Below are 23518 nucleotides of genomic sequence, written 5' to 3' on the forward strand. Positions count from 1 at the left end.
GACCTGGCTGACTCCAAAGCACTGTGACCCGGCTACAGTGCCACATCTCATGAAGCAATTTAAGACCATTCCTTATACCTTATCAGCTTGTGCTGGCTGTAAGCAAAGGGACACCTCTTGTACCTTAACCTCCCTCTGTGTTTATCATGAATTGGCCAAGCACTGTTACATAAAGCTTCCCTTCTTGAGTGTTGTGATGGATTACTTTAGCAAATGGGTAACTTCATTAATGAATGTCCCTCTGCCCTGCCTGTGTGTCAGTCATGGCTGGCTTGTAGTGAAGTAGGTACAAATACAGTGGCTGTCTCACCAACAAAGCAATTCACATCCAGTGTGGTTGCTTTCTCAAACTGTGAGTAAGGGCTTTGGGGTTTTCTGCTTGCTGGGTGATTCTTGCCACTTACTGTTCAAATGTTCTTTCTCAGCTTTAGCTCTTCACCACTCAGTTATGACCTTTTGTCACTGTGAAGCAGCTCTGTTTCTTGCCCTGAAACACATTCTCCACATGTGACTGGTTCAGTGGTGGTGAGTGGACCAGCTCAGGAATGTCCAGATGCAGAACTGCATGGAAGAAAGCTCTATCAGACCTGACCTATGGGCTGTGGTAAGCTGGAAGTACTGGGTAGCAAACTGAAGGCCAAGTTGTGTAGCAGAGATAGAAGAGGAATCAGTGAAGAGTTCCATGTGAGATCTGAAGACTTCATATGGACTAGGAAGGAGGACTGTCCAGTGGCTGTGTTGTTGTACAGGTGGGAGAGGGCTCCAGACTAGTGAAGCTTAATGGCTTCTCTTGAGCCTTGCTTCTTGCAGGATAGACCTAGGGGGATGGTCAGTGGTGTTGAGGAGGAAGAGGTCTTTGGCCTGGACTCTCCCCGAGGATAGAGGCTGAGAGGACTCTGGAGCTGGAAACCAGAGACCAGTGTTTGCACAAAGGGGCAGGGGAAGGATTTGTGAGGGAGCATAGCAGAGTGAGCTTAGCTGTTAAGGTGACTTGGGGACATTCAGCAGTGGCAGAGTCCCAAGTTTGTCTGCTCCAGTTTGAAACCATGAGTGCTCTCTGGCCACAACTCTAGAACCAGCCTGTAAATGAGGTAACTAGAGTCAAATCTGTAGCTTGGTTTCCAAAGACTGACTCATTACACTTGTCAGTCCCAATCTCTTTCCTCTCCTGCCTTCCCGCATTCCTTGGGAAACTGGAGCCAAATTGAACACAGTATTAGTTTGTTGATCCTTAGGGCAGTTCCTTCATTACGAGGTCTTTACTGGATCTTTGGAGGATTACTCATCTGATGGGACAAAGTACAGACTTATTGGTGTGGTGTCTCAATACCACTGCACCTTCAGTCCATGAGACTGGTAAAGGTGCTGTCCTTGCACTGGAAGCTGCTGCTGGCATTTCTCCTTTGGTCAGGGATCACATCTGTCAACAGAACTACACTGTCCAGAAGTCTGCAGCACAAACATCCTAGCGTTTCTGGAACTAGCCTGCCTTTTAGCACTATTTCAGTGTCTCTTGTGCATAGGGATTTTCAAACAAACAATCAACCAGCAACCATATTACAAACCACTGCTTCAGCAAGATGGTTTGGTGCAGTGCATATTCCGTGGTCATATGGGGTGTGGTTTGACCATGGCTGGTTGAAACCAGTTTCAAACACAGACAGAATTGGATGCAATGAAAGGTGGTTCCAGAAATTGCAGCAGGAGGAATGTGGAGGAAACAAGCACTGTGTACAGTAGATCTGAATGCTAATAAATTTGAGGAATAAAGTCATTATTGTAAAAAACAAAATGTCAAAAATCATAAAAACCTGAAAGTCATTGTCCAGGGAAATCAGCTTGTAGTGCCAGAACCACATGTGGACTGTGAGCTGCTCAAGTCGTGATTTTGTTTCATGACCAGTGTTGGGCTGGCTCAGAACTTCAAATGTTTATTACTTCAAATAAAGGGAGGCTAAGTTTGGTGGCAGAGGGTCAGTGAGAGCTGTGTGAGAGATCCAGCCCAGTGTCCCAGTGGTACTTCAGAGTAACTTGCCGTCATCTGCCAGTCGAGTTTTCTTGGGCTCCGTTCAGCTCTCCCAATCTGCAGTGTGTGACTTGTGGTTCTTGGCTGTGCAGAGACTTTAGTGTACAGCTGGCTAGGGTTTGGAAGGCTGGACACCCCTCCTTCATGGTGTCTTCCAGGAGTCAGCCCTAGTGCCAGTCCTAGATGGTTCAGAAGACAAACAAGCCAAAAACCCAGGCCATGAGGGAAAACCACTAATATCTGAGAGAACTTGTGATATTGGGAGTGTTGCTGTAGAGGTGCATTAACAAATGATGCCTTATGAACCTGATGATGGACTTGAGTCTGGGTCACACCTAAACAAAAGTCTAAATTTCAACCCCAGGGTGCCAAGGCATATATCCAGGTTCAAGATATGTGTGCATAAACTGGTACATTTTAAGTGGTGCTGCATTTAAAAATCTGTTGGGTGTTGTCCTGCCTCAGCTCAACTGCAGATGTGCTCTGCTTGCTTCTCCAAAGAAAGGTGCAGGAAGCACTGGGCAAGAGGATGCTTTGGAGTAGATGCCTAATTGTTTGAGTAGGTGATGAAATTGCTTACAGCAGGAGGCAGAAGAGAACCTTTGCCTCCCTTAAAGTCTAAAGCTCAAATTTGGTTGCCTAATCTACAGCAAGAGAACCCAGTTTTAAACACTGAGATTTACAGTAAATGAAAAAAGCTGTTTTATATTGACGTTAACTCCTACGTAATTGAGTTTTTTATGGGGTCACAACTGTCTGGATGTTTATACTTTTCCTGGAATGCTTCTGTATTTGCCTAAATGAAGTGTAGAGAAAGCTGAGTGACCAGCTCTGGCTGGGTATGCTTCTGGTTTAATAATAGCTCTGTTTATGGGGATATTTTTGCTTTGTCCTGTGCTAGGACTCCCTCTTTTCCTAACAGTGACTGCCATCACTGACCAGGCCCTGGGCATGTGTAGGAGCCCTGCTGCTGGTGGCTTCTCCCATTGGACAAATGTTCCACTCTTGCTTAAGATCACAGGCACAACAGTGGCCTTGTGCCATTGAGACTGGGAGTACAGGTGCTCCCTGGTTCCTGCCCACCCACCCTTGCATCCTTTTTCCCTAATCGTTATGGGATGCCATACTGCTCCTTGACCCCTTTCCACTCTGTTCTTGGGTTTGGATGCTTTAAAAAATGAAATGGCTAACTATGCTAATTTGTCTTTCCCATTTCTGAAAGTGGCTTTTGGTGGTTTTGGTTCTTGTGGTGCACTTCATCTTTGGAGAAGGAATTTGTCTCCTGCCTCACTTTGAAGACAGCTCTGAGTAGGTTCTGGTGTCTCAGCTGAAGCCATTAATTGTACTAGAAGCAATTTCTCCATATGTTTGGCAGCTCTGTCTTCACTTGGCAGCCCAGGATAAACAACCCTGTCTCCAAACCACACCATCCCAAAGCTCACTATGAATCTTGCTTCAGATGACAGGGCACCTCTGTGTAAGTAGAGCATCTGACTTCTGTTGTCCCGAGGAAGCTAGAATCTCAGTTGTCTTTTAACCAAGAGGCTGTTTTCTATTCTTTTTGTAATCCTTTCTTCTGTTGCTAACATCTGGATGAAATTCAAATGGGATTGTAAGCTTGCTGGATTGTAGCCTGTGCACAAATCCTACTGGAAGCCCCTAGACTGCATTTTGTTCCCCCATAAATCTTCACTATCTGTGAAAAAAGGGAGTGCTCAGAAGTTCCTCAGAGTGTAGTAAGAAGTATGAAAATATTGGGAAGATTTTTGCCTGATAGTCCACATAATTTTTTTACTTTACCTCATTATCCATATCTATTTGAGATTCCTTTAATTATGAGAGAGAATTTTTTGCCTGTGATTTTACAGGATTTGATGTGTGTATGAATGTTACTGTCAGTGTGAGATGATGTAGAAGTTTTCCAATTAGTCGTTTCTAATTTGTACCCTAAAAGATCACATTTTAGGTAGCAGTAAGAAGCTTGAGAAATACTGTAGGTTTGACTTGATTAGCTGTTTTTGTAGGAATAATAATATACATTTTTATAAGAGAATATACTTTTTTTTCCTTAAGAGGTAGGGGGAAAAGAAAAGCACTTTTTTTTTTTTTTCCCCTCCTATGAAGCATTTATTATGTGTCCCTGAAACTAGACAGCAAGCAGTGAAATTCCTCCTGTCCTAGCTTGGTGCCACGTTTGTGACTGGTGTGGAAGGTACGGTCAGCTTTGATCCCATCTCCTTCCCTGCCCTGTGCAAATGTGGTGAAGGAAGGGACTTCACCTGGGGGCATCTAAGGGAGCTGCTTGGTGGGGTCAGGAGTCAGCTCTTCTGCATCCCTCGTCAGCACCCTCACCCAGGACCATTCATTTTAGTTATCTGAAACTCAAGTAAATATTACACACAAAGCTATAAAACCTGTTGTCCAAATTGACTTAAAACAGGTTGAAACCAGAAAAAGCCTGTATTTTTTACTTACACAGAGAGGGTTGAGGTTTTCTGAACTGGACAGATGTGACTGAGATAATCCTGGGTGTTTCAAGTACATGCTAAAGAAGTGGAAATACAGGAAGAAATTATTTTCACAGGGTGAGTATTTTTTTAGCTTTCCATTGGAGGTCCATAATTTTTTTACTGATTAATTTATATTAAAATCAAAGTTTATAACATGGTTTAGCTTAGGTGAGGTCAAGTGGAAGTCTATGCAAAAGAAACCCAAGTGCATACAGTGAAGTTAGCAACTAGAAGTGTTTTTGTGTCCACTGGCTTGTTTTGTGTCCTTGATTCAAAGTGAGACTGTATTCTTTGGGGATTTATATGTATCTCCCTCTCTTGAGTGGAAACCATTGTAAATGAGGAGTGTTTCTGTTAGTGCCTGTTAGCTGTGAAGTGTCACCACTGTAAAATAGACCATCTTCAAAAGTCTGTGGAGAGTAGGACTCAAAAAAATGTTCATATAGTAAATGAGCAGTGAAATTTTCCTGCAGCAAACTTGGCTCCGAGGCAGCTCTTTGGATTTCCCACAAGAAAGAGGTAGGGAAGTAGAAAAAGGAGGCAAGAAAACCCCCCCTTGAGTTGGGGGCACATTGTAAAAGGAGGAAAAACATAAAAGAGACATAATGACGGTGAAGCTCTGTGGTGTGGTGGTAGAATTAGGAGTTGAATTGCTGTGCTGTGTTCCTGTAGAACTGCTGCCCTGATGGTAGGGGCAAACAGAGCAGGAATTGTCAGTGTTGAACTCCTGGGTACCAAAACATGGTGGAACTAAGGGGGCTTTGTGCAAGGGGAGAGGCAGGAGGCAAGTGAAGGCCCAGACTGTCAGTGCTAAAGCAAGGCATGTGTAAATTGTGGTTCTGATTGCCACAGTACAAGCAAATTCAGGAGACCACACAAAAGAGTTAATGAGCATTGGTCATGGCTGGGCAGCTCAATGTAGATGCAATCTGGACCCTGAATACCAGAAACTGAGAAGATATGGCAAGGAAGAAAAGACTGGCTTTATTGACCCTGCTCCATCTCTGGCTGCTGTGTTGAAGATGGGATGGGGGGCAAGATGGCCCTGCAGCGTTAGAATGACTCTAGTGTTCCTTCTGCATTTCTTGGCCCACAGCTTGTCCTCCTTTGCAGGATTTCCATGTTCCTAGCATAGTGGGAACTTCCAGGGTGGCCTATTGTGTAGCTGGTGAATTCAAAATATCCACTGGATAAACATCTACGGCATCTTGTCAAATGAGACTACAGTAAGCAACTGCAGAATATCTCACTGTCATTTGTGGTTCAGGGATTGAGGGTTCTGCTTTTGCTTCTTGTCCTGCAGAGTGTCCACACATGGGACACTTGAGCAAGTCTTATGCTAATTTTTATTTCAGCTTGTGACTGGCTAAAAAGGTGTGTGTCGTCAAGCATGCAAGTTCACATGCCAGCTCTGCCACTCTTGTCTGTTTACCCTGAGGGTTCATTAATCTTTCTTGTCAGAAAAATCTTTGTGTGTGCCTGATGCCCTGAATAGTTGTGTTTGGCTGTTTCAAAGGTGATCCTCCTGCCTGCTGGGTATGCTTTGGTTTGGTATGATAAATGCTTGGGGTTTTTTTTCCCTCCCCCTCCTTCTGCATGGTGCATTTGACTGTCAGCATTCCTTTGCCTTTATCTGTGCGCTCTTTAGGATGTCCATATAAAGTTGCTAAATGGAATTTTTATTGGCTTGGCTTAATAATCAAACAGTTTCCAGGCTGGTTCTGTCTAGTGCTATGTGGATCCATTCTGAGAAAGAGGACACTGTTGTTTTTTGGGGTTTTTTTCCCCTTTTCTACAGACTTTTGTTGGGGATATTACTTATTCAAAGGTTAGGGTTTAATTAATTTCTGGAAAGGCTACTTTGTTAGATTAAGTAAGGCCTGAGTCATATCAGCCTGGAACATCAGCATCCTAATTGAAAATTAGTGTGTTGTATCGGTGTATTGTGCAGAAAACCACAAAATGCATAGTGCAAGTGGCCCTTGAAATGTAACACCAAAACAAAGAAAAGCAAACAGGATATTGTGGTTGTGTAGTAAAATGGCATTTGAACAAAATGTAACTTTGAGCTTGAAATAGTGATAATCTTATGTATTCCGAAATTGTCTAAAATTTCTATGGCTGTCTAAATTCCATGGAAATCAGTAAGCTGTTAAACTTGTACCTTTTGAGCAGGTGAAATCATTCCTGTGTTGAACTGAATTATTTTTCATCTGTAGTAAGTGCTTGACTTTAAATTCTACGCCCCACATTAAGTGGCCATTTAATGTGTGTTAATTATCAAAGACAATGCAAGTTTAAAAAAGTAAGTAGTCTATAAATCCTCCTTCAGATAAGTGGAATTGCTTCACGGATTATGAACCAGGAACTCTCTGGACCTGGGTGGTTACTATTTTACTGGGTACTACTGTGTTTGTAAAGCAAGTTACTCAAACTCTAACCTAGGAGGAGATTACATGAATTTCCTTTGCCCAGAGAATGTCTGTTTAAAATAGAAATTACTGTATATCATCACCTGCTTGTTTTTGTTGGTGCCCCTGAAGCTTTCAATGAAGTTGGGAGACAAACTGCATCTCAGAAATGTACTGTGGTTTTTTGAATATTATTGCTGTCCTGTTCTCTGCCTGAGGTAGGGAAGAAGGATTGTGGTGAGTGAGGGGAGCACTGGGTCACGCGGTCTGCTGCAGCCTCAGCTGTGCTGGGGATTGCTTGCAAAGTGTCCCCTTTGTTTCAGGTGGTGACAGAAGTGCTTTAGGTGCCCCTGTGCATGTGCCCAGTATTACACCTGACCTGGGCTTTTCAATCAAATTACTGTAGTCTCAGCACTGGAATCCTCTGCTCCTGTCTCCAGATTTACCACCACATTTTGCCTTGCAAAATTGTAGTCTGACCTGTATTCATCTGTGTTTCCATCTGAGACGTGTGGAAAAACTCACTATGGGGGAACTCTGTATTTCAGCTTTGTTTTGGGCTTAGCTAGTTGTAGTTTAACTTGGGAACTGGAAATGCAGATTGTTTAGTCACACTTACAGACGTGTTTCTCTACAGATTTGGACCCCTGACTAAGAATGATCTGTTACTGATTTAGTTTTAGCAGAAAACTGTCAGTGTGTGCCTGCTCGTGCTGGTGAGTCAGCGATGCAGGATTCATAAATGATCTGTGTATCAGAGCCTTGTGTGACTTCTTTGCCCTCTTTGACGCCAGGGGGAGTTCAGCTTCCTTCAGGTTAGATCGCTGTTACTTGCTTTATTTTACAAAGGGATTTTGATTTCCAACATCCAGGTGGTCATTCTTTGGAGTGTTTTTTCTCTACAGTAATAATTGCAGGGCTGAAATTGTAATTCACTATTTCAATGGTTTTGCTGGTAGCAGTGGTGGAAAATACAGGGTGAACAAGGTTTGGAAGGTATTTTCCAAGGAGAAAGTATAATCCAAGCAGTTTGGTGCTATAAAAGTACAAGTATCTGAATGCTGTCCATGCTAATAAATTCTGGGTACCATAGGCCACAAAGCAATGAATTTGCTGGAAAGCTTTAAGGAGAATAAATTAAAAACCACTACCAGAAGATGGATAGATAAGGGAACTTTGAGGAATTGGGACCAAATTCTCACTGACAGAGTTTCACAGAGAGAGGAAAATGCCCTCATGTTTTCTGAAGCTTGGCTGGGAGCAGTCTTGTTTGATAATCATGTAGCAACTCAAGTTAAACATTCAGAGTTCAAGGGGAAAGCAGTTAGCATAAAATACCATTTTGATTGAGGTTTTTCATGGCATAAACTACATTCCAGGGCTTCCATCAGATGACCCATATATCTTTCATCAAAGCATGTTATTTCCTCTTCAGCTTTCTGTTTAATATTAACTCTGTCTACACTGCAGTTTCTTTTTCACTGGTCTGCAGGATCTGTTTCTGACTCCCTCCGAGGTGAATCACTCCTGTCAGGTGGAGATGTGTGGTGCCCACTGCCTTCCAGGTTGCAATTCTGCCCCTATCCCTGCAAGGGGGTCAGAGATGCCATGCTGCAGAGTTTTTGAGTGCTTGATGCTAGTTTGAAAGGAATATGGATGATGCTTTTTTATGCCTGTTATTTTCTTTTGTCTCATTGTAACTGAAGATAAGCAGATCAGGCTGACCAAAGAGCAAGAGCGTATCAGTGCACAAGGGTGTCCCAAAAACCTGCTCATTCCTGAAATACTTCCTAAATTCCTGACAGTGCTTCTGGTTTGACCACTGCCTTCCTCCATAGCACAGCTCATACCACTACATTTCGCTATCCTTGTTACCCCTGAGTACAGTCACAGATGTATTTTACTGTCTCTTGCTTTCAAAACCTAAATTAATATTCTGTAATTATTAATGAGCCTCATATCTGCATGGGAATGAACTGTAAGTGCAAGAGATACTTGGCTGTGTGAATGGGTTCAGGATGATGAACTGTATCACTCTGTAGCTGGTGAAATGTATCTCCAGAGTGAACCACTGAGCAGCCAATTTGTGCAACATAGATAAACACGTACAGCACATACAAGTACATAGTACAGCAGATGTGGCACTTAGGGACATGTTTTAGTGGTGAACCTGGCATTCCTAAATTAATGGTTGGGCTTGATGGTCTAAAGGGTTTTTTCTATGATTCTGAGAGAAACCCATTTTTTTAACCTGACCTTGATCTTTTTTTATGCTAATATAACAGAATTGGTGATGTACATATCTCTAAAATTTGCCAGGTGAACAATATTAACATGTATCAATGGAAGCATTGGAAAGTCTTGTGAGTTTAAGTGTGGAAGACCTCAATTTCAGAAATGTGGTTTACACAATCCACTTTTGTTGTCAGGTCACTGTTGTAATTTTGTTTTACTCATGTGCCAGGAGATGGGTAAAGATTGGTGCATGTTTCTGTGGTTATTTTGGTACTTCATATGGTTTATTCTCTGCTCTCCCCATGCCCTCAGTCAGTTGCTGGATTCAAGGGTCATTTCCTGTTTGCAGAACTCCTACTAACATCAGTAGGGCTGTTGTGCAAACATTTGGAGCTTCAATATGGCCTCTTTTGCCCTTCTTTTTTTTCTTTTTCCTATCTGCCAGCCAGATGAATAAGCACAATTGTCTGTGCCCTGTGGATATGGTCTGTACCCATGCAGGTGGGATTCTCAAAAGGCAGTCTGCCTCTCTGATACATCTGCTGTCATAAGTCTCCCATTTCTCAATCCAGATCCAAAAATTTAGCATTTTTGTCTCTGCTGGTAGAAGCTGCTTAGAGAGAGGTAAATCTGCTTTGCAGTTTTCTGCAGGACCAGTTCTGCAGAGATACTGGTTGAGCCAGAAAAACCAAACTGATCTCCTCCTTGGTGCCTGCCTTGTCGTACCCTGTGCATTTTTCAGGAAAAGGGAGGATAGCAAGATGAACAAGAAAAGCTAGCTATAAGGTACGCATATGCTCCATTAATGATCCTAATGATCCTATCCTGCCTTGGTACTTGTTGCAGGCTTATTGTAAAGACTTGGTGTAGTACAATGAGCTTCTGTACTGTCTTAGTCATTTCTGTGTGTAAGGTATTGAGACGTCAGTCTCCTTTGTCTGCTGTCAGCCTCGAAGAGATGTTATTTCATAAACCAGTTAGCTGAATTCTGTTGAATTGACTAAATTCCTTATGTGAGGGTGGTGGTGGGGTGGTGGAGTGTGTATTCCCTTCCTGGACCTGGTCCTTGCACATGCTGTTATACCCATTGCTACCTCCACACAAGTCTGGAAGAATATTTATGCCCTTGGCAGCGACTTTCCAGGCCTTATGAAACCTATCTTTTTTTTTTTTTTGTGGTTCACCAAAACACCTTACAGGCCTGACTACTCCCTGAAGATGGCAAGATTTTCCCCGGTTGCCATCCTCTGCAAATTGCTCCTGGACCTGTTGTGCCAGCACTTCTTCACACAACCATTGCTTTGGCAGAATTGCTTTAGCAGAAGGGGCAGACAGAGGCAGTGCTGTTACAGCTGTGTGGTGTGGGGGGACAACTGCCTCAAGCACCCTGGTGACTTTCTGGAGGGTGACCAGAAAACCATAGCAGCCTCGGGAGACAGCTATAATTGATGCCCTAATGGAGAGCTTTTAGCTGCCAAAAGGCAAACCTTCCCCTCAGATTTCTGCTGTGCTTTAGTGCCTGTCGATTACTGGGGCAAATGCATTATGTTAGCAAAAAAAAGCTTTCCCTGATCAAACGTATGCTTTATCAGCCACATAAATGCCAGCATGACTCTCTCATTGCTACAACATATTAAACACCTTGGAAATGTTTCCTTAAACTCTAGGTCAGTCTTATGAAATCCGTCTACTTGAGAATAGGAAATTGGGAGAGTTTCAAGATTTAAACACAAAATATGTAAAGGTAAGGAGAAACATAGATTTCTTTTCTTCCTGCTACTACATACAGCCTTTAATGAAGGGCCTGACCTTGCTCCCACTGAGACAATGGAAAACACTTTGCCATTGTTTTTAATGGAAGCAGGGGTGATGGAGTTGTTGAGTGCTAGTTTCATGGGACTATGCAGCTTGGCTTTGCAGGGCTTCAGGGCAACCTTTATTCTGTTTGTGATCATGATCCCAGAGCTTCACTATGAATATTGGGTTCAGGGGAATCCCAAAGTTCAGTGGTGAACATGGTCAAAGCTGTGGAGAGGCAGACTTGTCTCCCTACTGAATCACAGCAACATGCCTGGGTTGTTATGTGACAAATGGAGGGCCCAGGTGTTTACATAGTTCTGCCAGGCAGATTCTGTATAGCTACAGTTTACCTTGGTAATGGGCATAATGATGAACATATAGAACTTGATCATTTGGTTTGGGGGACTTTTTCCTGTTGTTTCCTCCACTGCCAAAATGGTTCAAATTCAAAAATGTTGGTCTGGACCCTGGTTCTGGATCCAACCTTCAATTCTTGGCTTTCTGCCTCAGGATTTCCTTTGGGAAGTGGGAACTAGTTGCAAAATTAGTATTCCAATTTGGATTTCAAATGCTGTCCAAGTTTAGGCCGTTCCCTATTCGTCTTTTGGCCCATTTCAGGTAGTCTGTGGATTGGGATTCCAATTTTGCAGGTGTTCCCACTGTGGCTTGTTTGCATCTTGAAGGTAGGATTTGATTTGGGCATTTCTCAGGTTCTCTGGCAAAAGTTGCTCCCTCACTGATACAGAAGTCCCCAGCAAGAGTGTGGGCTTGAGAAACTGGGATGTTAGGGGTCATTAACTGATGTAAGTATAGCACTGTGAATATACAAAATAACATATTAATTAGGAGTACTTAGGACTTGTCTGCCTTGGGGATTGCCCTTATTCCAGCCTTTTTTCTCCAGTTATTGGCATGGCTGCACCATTGCAGACCAGCCTGCTGTTACAGACACTTTCCTATTCTACCTACCCTTGTTTAACTACTCTGGGGCAAATCCAATGACTGGCTCTTAATGGCTGGAATAAAGTTTAATTCCCACTGACAAGGTGTCTGGACATGTCAGCTCCACCAGGGCAGGGACAGGTGAGCTGGCTTCCACATTTGTAAATCAGAATGGGATATACTATGGTTGGGACATGGTACAGGCATATTAAATATTACCCCCATATGAGCCTTTTTGGGTATTGAGGCAAAATAGTGATGTTTACAGGCCATGACACCTAAGATTAGGTGGACATTGCTATAGTGCTTCCACAGTGAATCCCAGAAAGCTGTACAGGGCTGTGTTACCCCTGTAAGATGTGCCCTGTGAAGGGGGGAGTGTGTTTCTCTCTCAGAGGTCCCTTAGGAATTTGATACACATGGTGATGGGTCTCTTAGGTGGACCCTTCTATTCTCCTCATCAGTGGGGATGAGAAGCATAACAGGTCAGCTTTTGCTTCTACTCTGGAAAACCAAAGTCATCTTGAGAGAGGATTCTGGATGCCATTGTTCATACTGCTGTCTTTTTTTAACAGAGTATAATTCGTGTGGTTTTCCACGACCGCCGCCTGCAGTACACAGAGCATCAGCAGCTCGAGGGCTGGAGGTGGAGTCGGCCTGGGGACCGCATCCTTGATATAGGTGAGACTATTTCATTGTGGCACCTCTGCACTGCTGGGGGGATGAGTGGTGCTTGGAGTGTTTGCATGTGTGTTTAGTCTTTGGGAGGGAAGGAGATCTAGTGCTATAGGTCCCAAGTAGAGCTGTCTTTGATGGCTTTGCCTTCACATGCATGTTCTGATTGTATGGAAATGCTTTCTCTTCTTCAATTTAATATTTTTAAAATTTTAGGGGTTTTCTTCTACAGATATCCCGCTGTCAGTTGGTATCTTGGATCCCAGGGCTAGCCCAACCCAGTTGAACACTGTTGAATTTCTCTGGGATCCGTCAAAGAGGGCTTCAGCATTCATTCAGGTAAGAGAAGTCATATTTCTGTGCTAAATTCAGTGGTTAGATATCTTTCAAAGACCTGGGGTGAAAAAATAGCCAGTATATGAACAAGAGAGAAGGATGGTAATGATATTTACTAGCTTGTGATAATCATGTGTAATTGATTTGTAGGATACTTGCTAAACCAATTTGCTGGCTACTTGTTAATGTTGGAGTACTACGGGCTACTGCCAGGATTTTCTTTAAAAAAGTACTGAGACACTGGTGTTGCTTTCTAAGCATAGGTTTTGTTTTGAGGAAACTGTTCATAACCTGTTAGTTTTCCTTGCTTTCCTCTTTCATGACTATTTCTCATTCTGGGCATCAACGATCTGTTTTTAATCTGAATGAGGGATTTACTTAAATCAAAGGATGCTTTTCCTGATGCCCCATTTCTTTATGAACTGCTTGTTCTCCTGATTGTTTTGTCGGAAGGAACAGAAATGAAAACATATGGGCTCTCCTGCCTTTTAGTTTTTTGTGAGGAGCCAAAACCTCAATGTTCTGGCAGTATCTGAAATTCAGATGAGCACAGGTTCCAGCTGTCTCCAGAGATGAGCACAGTTTCTGTTTTGCCAGGTACATTGCATCAGCACAGAATTTACTCCACGGAAGCATGGAGGAGAGAAAGGGGTCCCCTTCCGGGTGCAAATCGACACCTTTAAGCAGAATGAAAATGGTGAATACACAGAACACTTGCATTCTGCAAGCTGCCAGATCAAAGTGTTCAAGGTATGAGGTAGTTTTGTCTTAGTCATCAACTAGATTAAGGCACAGGAACATGCAAAATTTTCAAATGGTGTAGGAGTGATGCAAATATTGGAGTGAAAGAACAGACTTTTAACTGGGACTGCTTAAGATCTTAGACAGGACTCCTGTGCACATGGTGATATAAACACTGACCTACAGGGCAATTCTAGTTGAAATGTTGTACCAAGACTTGTGCCAGTCTGTTGTACCTCAAACACTACAAAAATACTGACATATTTGGGGTATCCAGTGTGTTTTGATGCTCCTAGGCAATCAAGACATTAGGGCATCTTCAGTTTCTTTAATTGAGCCCTCCATAAACAAAATAAATTTTGTTGTGGAGATCTTAAATACTTTCTTGTTGTTGTTGTTGGAGCACAGTTTGTCTCTGTGGTACCTGGAGGAGAAAGATTCAGAGAACAAGCATCTTTGAAGCTCCTAATCTGGGCATGGCAGACCTATAGCTACTTAAGAACAAACTCACCATAGGCCTGTTTTCTCAAGGGATCTGCTGCTCCAGTTGTGTTCCTGTGAGCAGGGTCTTTCCTCTTTCTGGAAAGGTGCTACAAATGCCAGTTGAGGGGTGTAACTTATGGACTGAAATAGCTGGAATCAGATCTCAGGGCTGTAGTTAGCCTATTTCAGAATTGCAGTAGGCATCAGTGGTGGATATACAGAAACAGTAGGGATGCTTGACTTTTTCTTTTGTCTGGAAAATGCAGATCTGATCTTGTTTCATATGCAGAATGCCTGTAAATCTTAAGGAGGCTTTTGTGAACAGATTAGATAAATCTGTTGGCCTCTGTCTCCAAACTAGTAATGCTTGGCATAAGGGAGAGCCTGTGCTTGTACTTATAGCCTAAAGGAGCAGACAGAAAACAGAAGACTGACAGGGAAAAAATGGAAAAGAAGACCACCCAAGAGAAGGAGAAGTATCAGCCTTCCTATGAGACAACTATTCTCACAGAGGTAAAGTGTTTTAGACACATCATACTACATCATGTTGGGAGATAAATTTAAAAGAAAACAGCATCTGAGCCCTGGAGATTGTCTTGTGGAGACATGTGCTCAGATCTGAGTGAAATTGAGAGTGAAGCGAAATTATAAAATGACTCACTGTTGAAATTTATGAAAGGTGCCAAAATTTGTCTTGAGATATAAACTAACACTTAGAAGCCTGGCTTTAAAACAAAACCAAAACAACAACTTTCTCAGTTTTTACCACTGTGCTCCTGGGCACTTGTCATGGCCCTCAGGTGCCTGTTGTATGAAAATACAGTTGTCTGTATTTTTTTTCACATCTGCTTGGCAAAAGTTCATGTTGAAGATGGGACACTTGAGCAGATGAATAGGCTGTCTGATTAAATTATTAATCTGTTTTTCTTTGAATGTGCCTATGAAGCTGTTCTTACATGCAAGATTTTGGGTTGTACTCTAGGAATATCTTGTCTTATATTCTGATGCATCTTGTGTAGACTTGTATGTGTTTCTGCTCCTCCCTGTCATTACTAAGATGTTTGTATAAACTTACCATAGGAGGCTGTAGAATTAGTCAGCAACAGGACTCAAGAGATTTAAGTGTTGTTCAGTCTCCCTATGGGAATGACTTGTTATTTGATTTAGTTCTTCTTTTTTTGGAGCAGCTTACTGGACTTGCAAAAATGATGCTAATTAATCTTAATTTAAATCAACTTCCTATTTGTGAGATCCAATCTCTCCCACTCCATTTTCCTCATGTTGCCAGGAGCAACCAGCATGTTTTCTGATTGACAGACCTAATTCTACTGAGTTGGCAGATCCCAGACTCTCCCTGTGATCTCTGATGTACTTTGACATATTGTGTGGGGAAATGTGGGTTGCCAAAGAGTTAAATATTTGCCAGTGCTTGTGGAGATTATAAAATATTTGCTAGTGTTTGTGGAGATGATAAAGCTCCAAAGCTACACTTGCTGCCTCTTTATCATTGCAAACAAGGCCACTACAGAGCATTTTCTTGAGCGCTTGGTGGTGGGGGGTTCAACAGGGCTGGATTTCTCCTGCTGATTACTGTGGCTTAAATTCGGGACAGAGTCACCAATTCTAGCTGAGTTACTCTGGTTTTACACTACTGTCATGGAATGTGGAGTCTGACCTATAGTTGTGAAGGCTTTTAGTTGCTTTGTGTCTGTCTATCTTAAATTTTCCCCACTTAGTACCCATTTATGACTGGAGCTCTTTGACTAATAGCCAGAGGTTTCAGCAGGCTGGTTCAAATTCTGCTCTTTTGCTGGTATAAACCTGAAGCAATGCCACAGGAGCATTTTTGTCACTCTTGCCTGGATTTAATTAGGGGTTTATAATTGAGACCAGGGGTATTTCTGTATCATTTCTGCCTTCAGTCTGAGTTGACTTACTGGCGTTGCTCTGACTTACAGCTGTGCACACTTTGGCCCAGTGTTATTTGGGGACAGGCTTTGTGAAATGGGAGAAAGAAATGTGGAATGCACAACTGGAATCAATCTTGGCCCCCTGACAGCCCACTTGGAGAGCAGTGTAGAAAATCCATGGCCCGTCTCCTCTTCCCAGCAGGAGTGATGAGCTGAAGTTAGTGGCGTGGCAACAGCATGAATGTGGTATTAGAGGAGAATCAAATCCTTTATTTCCATCCTTATGAAAGTTTCCCCACTGCCTTTCTTCCAACAGTGTTCTCCATGGCCAGATGTGCCTTATCAAATGAACAATGCTCCATCTCCAAGCTACAACAGCTCTCCCAACAGCTTCAACCTCGGAGATGGGTATGTAACAAATACATGCTTTATCTTTCCTGTTGATATGGTAGCCTTTTTGTGTCCATGCATTTCATACCCTGCAAGATGATGTTAAGGACCTCCCCCCTCTCTGGCAAGGAGAAAGTATTTTCCAAAAGCTTTTAAGAACTTCCATCCAGGAATTTCCTGTAGTGCAGACTACTGTTTGTACATGCCCTGTTTGTGCTGGCTGGAAGTGTCAGAGGGCCTCAGGGCAACTTGTGGTGAGAACACACCATGCCCTGTGCCACCAGCCCCAGTACCTTCTCACAAGTGTGTTAGAGGCTTTCAGCATCTCTGAATTCAGAGTTGATGTTTCTTCCTTAATTTCTGTCTTGAGGTAGTTTGGGGTGCTGAATTCCTAGGTGAATGACATGTAAAGAAATCCTGTTTGGGGCAAAACAACCTGGCTTTTGAGATGCCATTTCAGAACAAAGGACTAATGAAGACATGTTTAATTAATTAAATAGCCATCATAATGAGACTGCTCTAGTGATTCTGAAATGCTGAAGATAACTGGTGTCAGAAAGGTGCAACAGTGTCCCTCAGTACTTATCAGTCCTCCCTGACACATACTTCCCCTTACGACCTTGGTATAGGCCTTTTACTTTTGGTAGTACTCTGCCATCTTATTGCCTTCCCACACAACTTAATTACCATGTTGCATTAATCCATGTTGTATCACTAATTTTCAATAAATCCCCTCAAATTATGAAAAAGAACAAACACTGAAATTAGAAAATTTTGTGTTAGTAGAGAGATCTGATGAGTATTTTTTTCCTTTGGTAAAATCCCTGATATGTTTAGGAGTCCTGTCTCTGTTTAGGAGAATTTACTAGAAAAGTGGTTTTGCATGATTTATGACACTTGACTATGTTTAAGATAACACCAAGGTTTAATTATAAGGTCCTTTATTCAATTTTTGTCAAGAATTATTATTAGACAGTAGATTTAGTAAGGATATTTCTGGCTCATAGAAATTTCAAGTTCAGCAGTTCAGCCACCCTGTAGGTTACAATTTTCTTGCTTAGGTGATGTCACATTAGTGAGTTAGCCATATGGAAAAGCTTGATTGAGGTCAGTAAAGTTTTTTTTTTTTTGAGTTTTTTCTCTCAGTTTTGGGGAGGACCCCAACAAAGGACTCAGGTAGAGAGCTTTTTCTTTATTTTTTTTTTTTCCCTTGTTCCAAATTTTGAACACCTTTTTAAAGATCTGATAGACAAAAAAAGCCAAGTTGGATGTGACTTGTGAAAGTTGAGTCAAATAGAGGAGGGGGAAGAGGATGGACACTGCAATGTAAAATTTAAAGTAATGTGTTTTTTTTCTCTTCCACCTTTATATAATTTCTTTTAGCAACAGTTCTCCAACCCACCAAATGGAGCTCCTGCCTCCCAGCAATGATGTAAGTACTTGAGATCATGTTAATGTGGTGCTTTTCTCTTTTAGGACACTGGTGAACAGTTCATTTCAAGACCTTCTTATTCTTTTTGCAATGTAGCATCTCCTTCCTTCTGCTTCTATTCAAGATGCCCAGCAGTGGCTTCATCGTAATAGGTTCTCTCCATTCTGTAGACTCTTCTCAAGTTTTTCGGGTGAGTGTAAACAGTCCAAATGTTCTGGTTTTTTTCTCTTCTGTAAGTGCAGCTCATGTACCATCTGCTGCTGGCCACTTTCGATGGGATCCTTGGTCTGATCCAGTGTGGTTGTTCTTTGGTTCTTAGATTAGTTACCATTTGTCAAAACAGTTTCTTGACTTACAGAGTAAGTAAAAATGGAAGGGAATAAGTTAAGATGGAAGGGACTTCCTAAGTTCATGAAGTGCAACTTCAAAGCAAGTGCAGTTGCCTTTGAACATCTTCAAAGCTGGAAACTCCACAATCTCTAAACAACCTCTTCAAATACTTATCTAATTTGACAGTGAAAATGTTTTTTCTTATACCTAATCAGCATTTCATCTTCTGTCTGCTGCCTCCCATCCTGTCCATGGGCACATTTAAGAAGCATCTGGCAGCTTCACTGTGCCCCCCCATTCAGTAGTTGTACACACCAGTAAGATGGTGGAAGGGGCAGTTAGAGGTGTTGAAACCATGAGGAGACTCTCTCTGACTTGCAACATGATGAAATAACTCAGTGAATGGGACACTTACAGAGGACCAGGTTATTTAATGGCCAGTGTGAAATAGCTACCTTGGTTATGAGTTGGCTGGAGTATTTTCCGATGCAGCACTGTTCTTTTGGCAGCTTCCAGCTTTCTTTTTCCCAGTCACTGATTTAAAGTGCACATCTCTCTGAATTTGCAACTTCTCTGTATAAATCAATCTGTTTTAGCTTTGTGGATTCTCTACTACACCCTCTAACCCTGCCCTTTTCTGCTGCCTATGCATACTATTTGGAAGCTGAGATTTGCTTAACTTCTGAAGAGAAATCAATTTGAAATATGTAGGTGCTGACTTACTGAAGATGTCCAAAGAAGATTTTGTTCAAATCTGTGGGCCTGCTGATGGAATTCGGCTCTTTAATGCAATTAAAGGAAGGTTTGTACTATTTCCTTCCGATTTCTTTATGATCCCTTGATAATTTCAGTGTTAACTAGAAGTTAATCCTGGAGTTGTAGCATTTATATTCCCTTTTAATACTTCAGAGAGGTTCTCTGAGGGACTGGCGATCACAATGATATTCAAATCCAAGCACAGCTCAGAAATGTTGCCAAAACAAAGCAGCATAATGTGTTTTATTTGCTACCAGCTGATCGCTTGCATACATTTTGTGAGATAGACAGCCTACACTACCCTATGCTGCTCATCAATTCTACAGCTGAGCAGGATTTAAATCAGTAGAGGCAGGTATGATGAACTGCTTAGCAAGTGCTGTAAGCTCTTGGTTCCTACCTGATGTTGAAAAGATTAAGGTGCCCTGCATTACCTCCCAGAGGTCTCTTGCCAGACATCCTAAGCTGTCTAGTCACCAGCATCAAGACTATCCCTTAGTTTGTTACTTATGCGTGGCCTGAATGATTCCATCTCTTACTGTTTGATAGCTGACTTGGAACTATTTCAGATCTACTAAATAACTTACTACTGTTTTTGATGAATCCATAGAAATGTGAGGCCCAAGATGACAATTTATGTCTGTCAAGAACCAGAGCAAAACAGGTCCCATCTCCACCAAAAACGAGAAAATGGAGATGGCAGTCTTTGTGGTAAGTTCTTATGTATGGGTTTTGTTAAACACTTACCTGGTGAGAATGCTGCTTTCTGCCTGAGCCCTGTGCAGGACAACTTGGTGTCCTTAGTGTTTGAAGGGATCCTGTTTATCCCAGTTTTTCCACTTTGGTTATGGTTTCACAGCTACAGATTCCAAATGGCACTGTCTGCCTGGGGGGCAGATCCAGCTTACAAATTATCTGCAGAGTGCCACATCAAAATATCTATTCAGTTCTTAGTAGGGACAACAGCATTAAAAACCACCCTTCCATCCACAATTTTGTATGGATTATGTCTTGTTTGAAAAAATTCAAGGAAAAGGAAGGTTGGTTGGTCTTAAAGTGATATTATAATTCTTGAAAGTTGAAAGCTTTTGGAAATTTGTCATCCCTCATGACACAATGTACAATCAAATGAGAATAAAGATTATCCATAAATCTTGCATGTAGTAATAAACAGGCTCAGCTTTCCTACCTGGTAGCTATAATTTGGATTAGATTTCTAAAACAATACTGTCATCCATGGTGTTACCTTATACATTGTATGTTCTAGTTTGTGCCTATGGAATCAGTGAATGGTATCTAATAAAATACTGCTTTTGTGTGACATAGCATGTGATTTACTATTTGATTGAATTCTTTTTTTTTAAACTTCAAAAATCAGTAAAAGAAGATTATCCAAAAATATAAGCAGTTTTATGAGAAGGCTGTTTTAATGCCTCGTGATACAAATTGTAATTAGTCCTCATGTTTTCCTTAGGGTAAAAGTTGTGTGTTTTAATTACCTGCTGCATAGGAATAGTGGGTATTTTTCTGCAAATCATCAAGCCAGATATTTGGTGGATGCTTTAAAATACTAAGCTTATTTATTCCATTTGAACCTTCATGTTAAAGCCAGTTGTTTGTTGATGCTGAGTGTCTTGGTGCCATCTGTATTTGCTGTTCTGTAGCTGCTTTCCACTTGTTGCAGTGTATCATGCAATCTTCTTAGAAGAGCTGACCACGCTGGAGTTGCTGGAGAAGATTGCGAACTTGTACAGCATTTCTCCACAGCAGATCAACCGGATCTACCGGCAGGGACCCACGGGGATCCACGTCTTAGTGAGCAATGAGGTGAGGGGGATAGAGGGGCTGCATCTTTGTCAGAGGTGGAGCAGTTGTCTGACTTCTTGACGTTAGAATGAACTTTCAAATTATGGAATGCATCTTCAAGGGAGAATTGTAAAGCCATTAATCCCAACAAGTTAAAGTAGCGAATCAGCATGCACAGCACTGATTTTGGTGTGGTTTCAAGACCTTTGCTTTTTAAAAGGTGTTGGGGTTCTTCTTTGATTTTTTTTTTTTAAAAGCAAAACAAAACAAAATGGGTCATTTATTGTGCTCTACCTGAAAAGAGGCTGTGGGAGTGTGGGGCTCTGTCTCTTCTCCCAAGTAACAAGTGTCAGGATGAGAGGAAATGCCCTCAGGCTGTACCAGGGAAAGTTTAGACTGGGTATTAGGAAAAAATTGTTTATTGAAAGGGTTATCAAGCATTGGAACAGGCTGCTCAGGGAAGTGGCTGAGTTACCATCCCTGGGGGTGTTTAAAAATCATGTAGCTGTGGCACTTGGGGACATGGTTTAGAGTTTGGCTTGCTGGTGCCAGGTTGATGTTTGTACATGGTGATCTTAGAGGTTTTTTCCAGCCTAAATGATTCTATGAATTTCTTTTCATTTTGGCCACTTACACACATTTTGAAGTGAGGATCTAAAGAACTTTTAAATTAAATAGGTAAGTTGCCCAAAGAAGGTAAGTTTTAAAATCTGTAGGGCAGTTAGTTTAACATCTTGGCCCATGTTTCCAGGCACTGGGTCTGTCACTATATGCATACTATATTTGGGGGACCTCTGATACTGTTTGTGTCCCATTAAATGATGCCCTAATTTAGTCCATTCCATTAACTTACAGGTTAATAGTGAGTTGCCCTTCTTCCTCTTTTTCCTCTACTAAATTACTTACTCATTCATGCACCAGAATCGTTTAAGGAGCTTCATTTATGAGAAACATTGTTAAAACAAATGAAGCAGAGCATAGGTCTCAACTGGAGCCTAAATTGAAGGCTGTAATGCTTATTCCTGAAGTCTCCTTGCTATTCCAGCCTGATTAAATCTGAAACTTCAATGCTTTATGGATGCAAAGTGCTTGGAGGCAGTTCTTGGTAGGAGAATTGCATGAACCAGCCTGGGTATAAGGCTTTAAATATTTGCTTAAGTCAATTATTAACAAGTTCTATTGCTTTTCTAATATTTTTTTCTTGTTCTAGTACTATAGTGGCAAGAGTGTGGCACTCTGTGAATGTACTTCATGCATCATTAGGCAAAGACACATAAACTGGCCAGAGAAGCTTGATTTGAAGGAATAGAGGCTGGATGTTAAATCCAAAAGAGTATAGGGAGATCAGTCTAAGTTGAAAAGGGTGTTTTGATGTGAGAACTTATAGCTGAAAAATGCACTTCTTGAATGATACTCAGTGGCTAGGAGAAGGCATTTTCACAAAGCTGGATTTCATGAACTGATCAGAGAGGTTCAGGTCTCACCTCCCTTCTCTGAAATTGTGTCCAGTATTTGCTTCAACTGTATGAGACATCTCCTGAAGGTAAATTACCTCCTCTGTCCCACATAACTACTCTAAGATGGAAGGAAGCATTGACTAAGGATGAATCTTAAATGGGTGTTTCATATTGCAACTGAAATAATCTTTATCTCCTTATTTAAAGTTGTCACTAGAATCTGCACCTCTTCTGAAAATTTAGTTGCTTCTTATGAATAGCTCAAATAACTTTAGGTTCTAGTCTGTCTTCCCGTGATTTGCCTTGCTTCTTGTAACAGTTTCACTACAATTCTTGTTCTTGACAAAATGTAAACAGGTAAATGAATCCTGCAAGCACAGCATCTGTACTAATGTCTGATCAAAATAGCCAGATGGATGCTGCTGAGGTGGCTTTTCAGTAGCAATTCCTTTACTCAGCAGGGAGTCCATCTCTTGGGGTTTACCATTTCCAGGTATTCTTTAAATGCTGATGAAAGTTCAGCTGAGCTCCATTGTTTAGCTGAATATATAATTACTAGTATTGGATTTTTAGGAAAGGGACTACCTTAATCCTGTCTGAACTAGTACAGCTTCGCTGAAAGCAACAAAGAGCATGATCTTTAATAGAATAATTGGCATGGTATAGGAACCTTCAGGATCAAGAGCTGCAAAGAGGATGGTGAAATGCTGAATAAGCTAGATCAGTTTCAGGCAAGCACATTTAGTGTGAGCTTCCCTTAAACACACTAGCAACTGCAAGGACCTTAATTGATCAGTCTTGTATGTTAATAATCTCATGGGCAGGGTTACTCAGGACTGTGCAGGACTAGACACCAAATGCTGTTTAATACCTCTCCTCTAAGTCTATACTGGCTTTGAAAGAATTGTGAATTTAATTGCTAAAAATGTGTTGTTGGCTTTTTCCCTTCTGCCCTTCAGATGGTGCAAAACTTCCAAGACGAGTCCTGTTTTGTTATCAGTACATTGAAAGGTGTGTATTGCTACTGCTGTCACCTGTTACTCTAAAGATAATTCCTCCTTTCAATTGCACTAAACATTATCACAAACTCAATGCTGTTATCCTGAAAAGATAAGTAATCTAATCTAGTGTAAGTCAAGCTGTTGACTACACTATGGTGATCAATGCTTTACTCCCATTTTCACTGTTACAAAAATTCCGTAAATCCATTGACACCACTGACATAAACGAGCAGGAAGCCTTTGAGTAAAACAATAAAATACGATCGTATTTGCGGGT

At 41.6% G+C, this 23518-nt stretch overlaps 1 protein-coding gene across 1 annotated transcript in view; it reads left to right on the forward strand.

Moving 5' to 3' along the window:
- The window catches only part of TFCP2L1 (transcription factor CP2 like 1), a 35548-nt gene that overhangs the window by 6320 nt on the left and 5710 nt on the right, over positions 1-23518 (forward strand). The window contains exons 3-14 of the mRNA XM_059852749.1: positions 10850-10926; positions 12500-12605; positions 12832-12938; positions 13533-13685; positions 14562-14672; positions 16386-16477; positions 17843-17891; positions 17988-18081; positions 18933-19023; positions 19588-19688; positions 20662-20804; positions 23200-23251. Of these exons, the coding sequence (XP_059708732.1) occupies positions 10850-10926; positions 12500-12605; positions 12832-12938; positions 13533-13685; positions 14562-14672; positions 16386-16477; positions 17843-17891; positions 17988-18081; positions 18933-19023; positions 19588-19688; positions 20662-20804; positions 23200-23251 (1176 nt within the window). The remainder of the gene's footprint in view (positions 1-10849; positions 10927-12499; positions 12606-12831; positions 12939-13532; positions 13686-14561; positions 14673-16385; positions 16478-17842; positions 17892-17987; positions 18082-18932; positions 19024-19587; positions 19689-20661; positions 20805-23199; positions 23252-23518) is intronic.

This window comes from Haemorhous mexicanus, chromosome 8, assembly GCF_027477595.1.
Source record: "Haemorhous mexicanus isolate bHaeMex1 chromosome 8, bHaeMex1.pri, whole genome shotgun sequence".
Taxonomy (NCBI): Eukaryota; Metazoa; Chordata; class Aves; order Passeriformes; family Fringillidae; genus Haemorhous; species Haemorhous mexicanus.